We start from the raw sequence: 7,106 nt of genomic DNA on the forward strand, positions 1-7,106 counted from the left end.
CGCGCGTGTCTGTGCGCGCGCGTGTCTGTGCGCGCGCGTGTCTGTGCGCGCGCGTGTCTGTGCGCGCGGGTGTCTGTGCGCGCGGGTGTCTGTGCGCGCGGGTGTCTGTGCGCGCGGGTGTCTGTGCGCGCGGGTGTCTGTGCGCGCGGGTGTCTGTGCGCGCGGGTGTCTGTGCGCGCGGGTGTCTGTGCGCGCGGGTGTCTGTGCGCGCGGGTGTCTGTGCGCGCGGGTGTCTGTGCGCGCGGGTGTCTGTGCGCGCGGGTGTCCGTGCGCGCGCGTGTCCGTGCGCGTGTGTGTGTGTGTCTGTGCGCGCGTGTGTGTCTGTGCACGCGTGTGTGTCTGTGCACGCGTGTGTGTCTGTGCGCGTGTGTGTCTGTGCGCGCGTGTGTCTGTGCGCGTGTGTGTGTCCGTGCGCGTGTGTGTGTCCGTGCGCGTGTGTGTGTGTGTCTGTGCGTGTGTGTGTGTGTGTCTGTGCGCGTGTGAGTGTCTGTGCGCGTGTGAGTGTCTGTGCACGCGCGTGTGTGTCTGTGCGCGTGTGTGTCTGTGCGCGTGTGTGTCTGTGCGCGTGTGTGTCTGTGCGCGTGTGTGTCTGTGCGCGTGTGTCTGTGTGTCTGTGCGTTTTTGTGTGCGTCTGTGCCTGTGTGTGTCTGTGCCTGTGCGTGTGTGTGTCTGTGCGCGTGTGTGTGTGTGTCTGTGCGCGTGTGTGTGTGTGTCTGTGCGCGTGTGTCTGTGCGCCTGTGTCTGTGCGTGTGTGTGTGTCTGTGCGCGTGTGTGTGTGTGTCCGTGCGTGTGTGTGTGTGTGTCTGTGCGCGTGTGAGTGTCTGTGCACGCGCGTGTGTGTCTGTGCGCGTGTGTGTCTGTGCGCGTGTGTGTCTGTGCGCGTGTGTGTCTGTGTGTGTGTGTGTCTGTGCGCGTGTGTCTGTGTGTCTGTGCGTTTTTGTGTGCGTCTGTGCCTGTGTGTGTCTGTGCCTGTGCGTGTGTGTGTCTGTGCGCGTGTGTGTGTGTGTCTGTGCGCGTGTGTGTGTGTGTCTGTGCGCGTGTGTCTGTGCGCCTGTGTCTGTGCGTGTGTGTGTGTCTGTGCGCGTGTGTGTGTCTGTGCGCGCGTGTGTGTCTGTGCGCGTGTGTGTCTGTGCGCGTGTGTGTCTGTGCGCGTGTGTGTCTGTGCGCGTGTCTTTGCGCGTGTGTGTCCGTGCGCGTGTGTGTCCGTGCGCGTGTGTGTGTCTGTGCGCGTGTGTGTCTGTGCGCGTGTGTGTCTGTGCGTGTGTGTGTGTCTGTGCGTGTGTGTGTGTCTGTGCGTGTGTGTGTCTGTGCGTGTGTGTGTCTGTGCGTGTGTGTGTCTGTGCGTGTGTGTGTCTGTGCGTGTGTGGTCTGTGCGTGTGTGGTCTGTGCGTGTGTGTCTGTGCGTGTGTGTCTGTGTGTGTGTGTGTCTGTGCGCGTGTGTGTGTGTGTCTGTGCATGCGTGTGTGTCTGTGCATGCGTGTGTGTCTGTGCGTGTGTGTGTCTGTGTGCGTGTGTGTGTCTGTGCGCGTGTGTGTGTCTGTGCGCGTGTGTGTGTCTGTGCGCGTGTGTGTCTGTGCGCGTGTGTGTCTGTGCGCGTGTGTGTCCGTGCGCGTGTGTGTCCGTGCGCGTGTGTCCGTGCGCGTGTCCGTGCGCGTGTGTCCGTGCGCGTGTGTGTGTCCGTGCGCGTGTGTGTGTGTGTCTGTGCGCGTGTGTGTGTCTGTGCACGCGTGTGTGTGTCTGTGCGCGTGTGTGTCTGTGCGCGTGTGTGTCTGTGCGCGTGTGTGTCTGTGCGTGTGTGTGTCTGTGCGTGTGTGTGTCTGTGCGTGTGTGTGTCTGTGCGTGTGTGTGTCTGTGCGTGTGTGTCTGTGCGTGTGTGGTCTGTGCGTGTGTGGTCTGTGCGTGTGTGGTCTGTGCGTGTGTGTCTGTGCGTGTGTGTCTGTGTGTGTGTGTCTGTGCGCGTGTGTGTGTGTGTCTGTGCATGCGTGTGTGTCTGTGCGTGTGTGTGTCTGTGCGCGTGTGTGTCTGTGCGCGTGTGTGTCTGTGCGCGTGTGTGTCTGTGCGCGTGTGTGTCTGTGCGCGTGTGTGTCTGTGCGCGTGTGTGTCTGTGCGCGTGTGTGTCTGTGCGCGTGTGTGTGTCTGTGCGCGTGTGTGTGTCTGTGCGCGTGTGTGTGTCCGTGCGCGTGTGTGTGTGTGTCTGTGCGCGTGTGTGTGTGTCTGTGCGCGTGTGTGTGTCTGTGCGCGTGTGTGTGTGTCTGTGCGCGTGTGTGTGTCCGTGCGCGTGTGTGTGTGTGTCTGTGCGCGTGTGTGTGTCTGTGCGCGTGTGTGTCCGTGCGCGTGTGTGTGTGTGTCTGTGCGCGTGTGTGTGTGTCTGTGCGCGTGTGTGTGTGTCTGTGCGCGTGTGTGTGTCCGTGCGCGTGTGTGTGTCCGTGCGCGTGTGTGTGTCTGTGCGCGTGTGTGTCTGTGCGCGTGTGTGCCTGTGCGCGTGTGTGTCTGTGCGCGTGTGTGTCTGTGCGCGTGTGTGTCTGTGCGCGTGTGTGTCTGTGCGCGTGTGTGTCTGTGCGCGTGTGTGTCTGTGCGTGTGTGTGTCTGTGCGTGTGTGTGTCTGTGCGTGTGTGGTCTGTGCGTGTGTGGTCTGTGCGTGTGTGTCTGTGTGTGTGTGTGTCTGTGCGCGTGTGTGTGTGTGTCTGTGCATGCGTGTGTGTCTGTGCGTGTGTGTGTCTGTGCGCGTGTGTGTCTGTGCGCGTGTGTGTCTGTGCGCGTGTGTGTGTCCGTGCGCGTGTGTCCGTGCGCGTGTGTGTCCGTGCGCGTGTGTCCGTGCGCGTGTGTCCGTGCGCGTGTGTGTGTCCGTGCGCGTGTGTGTGTGTGTCTGTGCGCGTGTGTGTCTGTGCGCGTGTGTGTGTCTGTGCACGCGTGTGTGTGTCTGTGCGCGTGTGTCTGTGCGCGTGTGTGTGTCTGTGCGCGTGTGTCTGTGCGCGTGTGTGTGTCCGTGCGCGTGTGTGTCCTTGCGCGTGTGTGTCCGTGCGCGTGTGTGTCCGTGCGCGTGTGTGTCCTTGCGCGTGTGTGTCCGTGCGCGTGTGTGTCCGTGCGCGTGTGTGTCCGTGTGCGCGTGTGTCCGTGCGCGTGTGTCCGTGCGCGTGTGTCCATGCCCGTGTGTCCGTGCGCGTGTGTGTCCGTGCGCGTGTGTGTCCGTGCGCGTGTGTCCGTGCGCGTGTGTGTCCGTGCGCGTGTGTGTCCGTGCGCGTGTGTGTGTCCGTGCGCGTGTGTGTCCGTGCGCGTGTGTGTCCGTACGTGTGTGTGTTTCTGTGCGTGTGTGTGTGTGTCTGTGTGTGTGTGTCTGTGCGTGTGTCTGTGCGTGTGTCTGTGCGTGTGTCTGTGCGTGTGTGTCTGTGCGTGTGTGTCTGTGCGTGTGTGTCTGTGCGTGTGTGTCTGTGTCTGTGTGTGTCTGTGTGTGTGTCTGTGCGCGTGTGTCTGTGCGCGTGTGTCTGTGCGCGTGTGTCTGTGCGCGTGTGTCTGTGCGCGTGTGTGTGTCTGTGCGCGTGTGTGTGTCTGTGCGCGTGTGTGTGTCTGTGCGCGTGTGTGTGTCTGTGCGCGTGTGTGTGTCTGTGCGCGTGTGTGTGTCTGTGCGCGTGTGTGTCTGTGCGCGTGTGTGTGTCTGTGCGCGCGTGTGTGTCTGTGCGCGTGTGTGTGTCTGTGCGCGCGTGTGTCCGTGCACGCGTGTGTGTCCGTGCGCGCGTGTGTGTCCGTGCGCGTGTGTGCGTCTGCGCGTGTGTGCGTCTGTGCGTGTGTGCGTCTGTGCGTGTGTGTCTGTGCGTGTGTGTCTGTGCGTGTGTGTCTGTGTGTGTCTGTGCGTGCGCGTGTGTGTGTCTGTGCGCGTGTGTGTGTCTGTGCGCGTGTGTGTGTCTGTGCGCGTGTGTGTGTCTGTGCGCGTGTGTGTCCGTGTGCGCGTGTGTGTCCGTGCGCATGTGTGTGTGTCCGTGCGCGTGTGTGCGTGTCCCCATATCTGTCCATGTGTGTGTGCGTCCATGTGTGTGTGTGTCCATGTCTGTCCATGTGTGTGTGTGTGTCCCCATGTCCGTGTGTGTGTGTGTGTCCCCATGTCCGTGTATGTGTGTGTGTGTCCCCGTGTCCGTGTATGTGTGTGTGTGTCCCCGTGTCCATGTGTGTGTGTGTCCCCATGTCCGTCCATGTGTGTGTGTGTGTGTTCATGTCTGTGTGTGTGTCCATGTCTGTGGATGTGTGTGTGTCCCCATGTCCGTCCATGTGTGTGTGACCCCGTGTCCATGTGTGTGTGTCCGTGTGTGTCCCCATATCTGTCCATGTGTGTGTGTGTCCATGTCTGTCCATGTGTGTGTGTGTCCATGTCTGTCCATGTGTGTGTGTCCATGTCTGTCCATGTGTGTGTGTGTCCATGTCTGTCCATGTGTGTGTGTCCCCATGTCCGTGTGTGTGTGTGTGTCCCCGTGTCCATGTGTGTGTGTCCCCATGTCCGTCCATGTGTGTGTGTGTCCCCATGTCCGTCCGTGTGTGTGTGTGTCCCCGTGTCCGTCAGTGTGTGTGTGTCCCCGTGTCCGTGTGTGTGTGTCCCCATGTCCGTGTGTGTGTGTGTGTCCCCGTGTCCGTGTGTGTGTGTGTGTGTCCCCGTGTCCGTGTGTGTGTGTGTCCCCATGTCCGTGTGTCCGTCCGTGTGTGTGTGTGCCCCATGTCCGTCCATGTGTGTGTGTCCCCCCATGTCCGTGTGTCCGTCCGTGTGTGTGTCCCCATGTCCATCCATGTGTGTGTGTGTCCCCGTGTCCGTCCATGTGTGTGTGTGTGTGTGTGTGTCCGTGTCTGTCCATGTGTGTGTGTGTGTGTGTGTGTCCCCGTGTCTGTCCGTGTGTGTGTGTGTCCCCGTGTCTGTCCGTGTGTGTGTGTGTGTGTGTGTGTCCCCGTGTCTGTCCATGTGTGTGTGTCCCCGTGTCTGTCCATGTGTGTGTGTGTCCCCGTGTCTGTCCGCGTGTGTGTGTGTGTCCCCGTGTCTGTGTGTCCCCGTGTCTGTCCATGAGTGTGTGTGTGTGTGTGTGTGTGTTTGTCCCCGTGTCTGTGCGTGTGTGTGTGTCCCCATGTCCGTCCATGTGTGTGTCCCCGTGTCCGTCTGTGTGTGTGTGTGTGTGTCCCCATGTCTGTCCGTGTGTGTGTCCCCGTGTCTGTCCGCGTGTGTGTGTCCCCGTGTCTGTCCGCGTGTGTGTCCCCGTGTCTGTCCGCGTGTGTGTCCCCGTGTCTGTCCGCGTGTGTGTGTCCCCGTGTCTGTCCGCGTGTGTGTGTGTCCCCCCGTGTCTGTCCGCGGTGTCCCCCCGTGTCTGTCCGCATGTGTGTGTGTCCCCGTGTCTGTCCATGTGTGTGTGTGTCCCCGTGTCTGTCCATGTGTGTGTGTGTCCCCGTGTCTGTCCATGTGTGTGTGTGTCCCCGTGTCTGTCCATGTGTGTGTGTCCCCGTGTCTGTCCATGTGTGTGTGTGTCCCCATGTCCGTCCATGTGTGTGTGTGTGTGTGTGTGTCCCCGTGTCGGTCCATGTGTGTGTGTCCCCATGTCCGTCCGTGTGTGTGTGTGTGTGTCCGTCTGTGTGTGTCCCCATGTCTGTCCGTGTGTGTGTGTGTGTGCCCATGTCTGTCCGTGTGTGAGTGTGTGTGCGTCCCCTTGTCTGTCTGTGTGTCTGTGTCCCTGCGTCCGTGTGTGCCCCCATGTGTGTGCCCCCATGCATGTGCCCGTGTGTATCCACGCGTGTGTGCGTGTGTGTGTGTGTGTGTGTGTGTGTCTCTCCCCAACGATCTCACACATTGTCTGTTTGCCCTGAATATTAAACCTCTCTCTCTCTCTCTCTCTCTCTCCCTGTGCAGTGCTGGGAGATAAAAATTGGGCAAGAAATGTACAAACTGATGATCTTTGATCTGCTCATCATGGTAGCCACCATGATCCTGGTCGACTTCCCACGAAAGTAAGAGTTCCACAGGCCAGCGGGGGTGGGATGGAGGGGATATTGAACAACTGTTCCTCCTGTTCCTGTGTAACAGGCTCGAGAAGGGGCTGAATGGGCCTCCTCCTGTTCCTGTGTAACAGGCTCGAGAAGGGGCTGAATGGGATCCTCCTGTTCCTGTGTAACAGGCTCGAGAAGGGGCTGAATGGGCCTCCTCCTGTTCCTGTGTAACAGGCTCGAGAAGGGGCTGAATGGGCCTCCTCCTGTTCCTGTGTAACAGGCTCGAGAAGGGGCTGAATGGGCCTCCTCCTGTTCCTGTGTAACAGCCTCGAGAAGGGGCTGAATGGGATCCTCCTGTTCCTGTGTAACAGGCTCGAGAAGGGGCTGAATGGGATCCTCCTGTTCCTGTGTAACAGGCTCGAGAAGGGGCTGAATGGGATCCTCCTGTTCCTGTGTAACAGGCTCGAGAAGGGGCTGAATGGGATCCTCCGGTTCCTGTGTAACAGGCTCGAGAAGGGGCTGAATGGGATCCTCCTGTTCCTGTGTCACAGGCTCGAGAAGGGGCTGAACGAGCTGCCCCCCTGTCTCTGTGGTCTGACCCCAGGTCCCTGTTTTGTGTGCAGGATGTTTGTCCAGTACTCGGGGAACAGACTGGCTCAGCTGTGGGGTGAGCAGGAGTTCCTGGTACCGCAGAACGTTCTGGAAATCGTGTACGGACAGACGGTCTGCTGGATTGGAAGCTTTTTCTCGCCGTTCCTCCCGTTACTCAACGCGGTGAAATACATCCTCATCTTTTACCTCAAGGAGGTGAGAGGGTTAAAATTCAGCCCAGACCCGGCCGGTCGGTCGGTCTGACGGTGGGCGGGGGGAGGGTGGGGGTGAGTGAGTGTGGGGGTGAGTGTGTGTGTGAGGGGTGAGTGTGTGTGTGAGGTGAGTGAGTGTGTGGGGGTGAGTGAGTGTGAGGGGTGAGTGAGTGTGGGGGTGAGTGTGTGTGTGAGGGGTGAGTGTGTGTGTGGGGGTGTGTGTGTGTGTGAGGGGTGAGTGTGTGTTGGGGTGAGTGAGTGTGTGGGGGTGAGTGAGTGTGTGGGGGTGAGTGAGTGTGAGGGGTGAGTGAGTGTTGGGGTGCGTGAGTGTGTGAGGGGTGAGTGTGTGTGTGG

At 60.2% G+C, this 7,106-nt stretch overlaps 1 protein-coding gene across 1 annotated transcript in view; it reads left to right on the forward strand.

The window, feature by feature from the left end:
- LOC121275187 (transmembrane channel-like protein 7) overlaps positions 1-6,756 on the forward strand; it is a gene marked incomplete at its 3' end in the record, with an annotated part of 52,666 nt that extends 45,910 nt beyond the window's left edge. Inside the window, exons 11-12 of the mRNA XM_041182606.1 lie at positions 5,873-5,970; positions 6,573-6,756. Of these exons, the coding sequence (XP_041038540.1) occupies positions 5,873-5,970; positions 6,573-6,756 (282 nt within the window). The remainder of the gene's footprint in view (positions 1-5,872; positions 5,971-6,572) is intronic.
- Between the last annotated feature and the right edge of the window lie 350 nt (positions 6,757-7,106).

Source organism: Carcharodon carcharias, unplaced genomic scaffold (assembly GCF_017639515.1).
Source record: "Carcharodon carcharias isolate sCarCar2 unplaced genomic scaffold, sCarCar2.pri scaffold_722_ctg1, whole genome shotgun sequence".
In the NCBI taxonomy this organism is placed as follows: Eukaryota; Metazoa; Chordata; class Chondrichthyes; order Lamniformes; family Lamnidae; genus Carcharodon; species Carcharodon carcharias.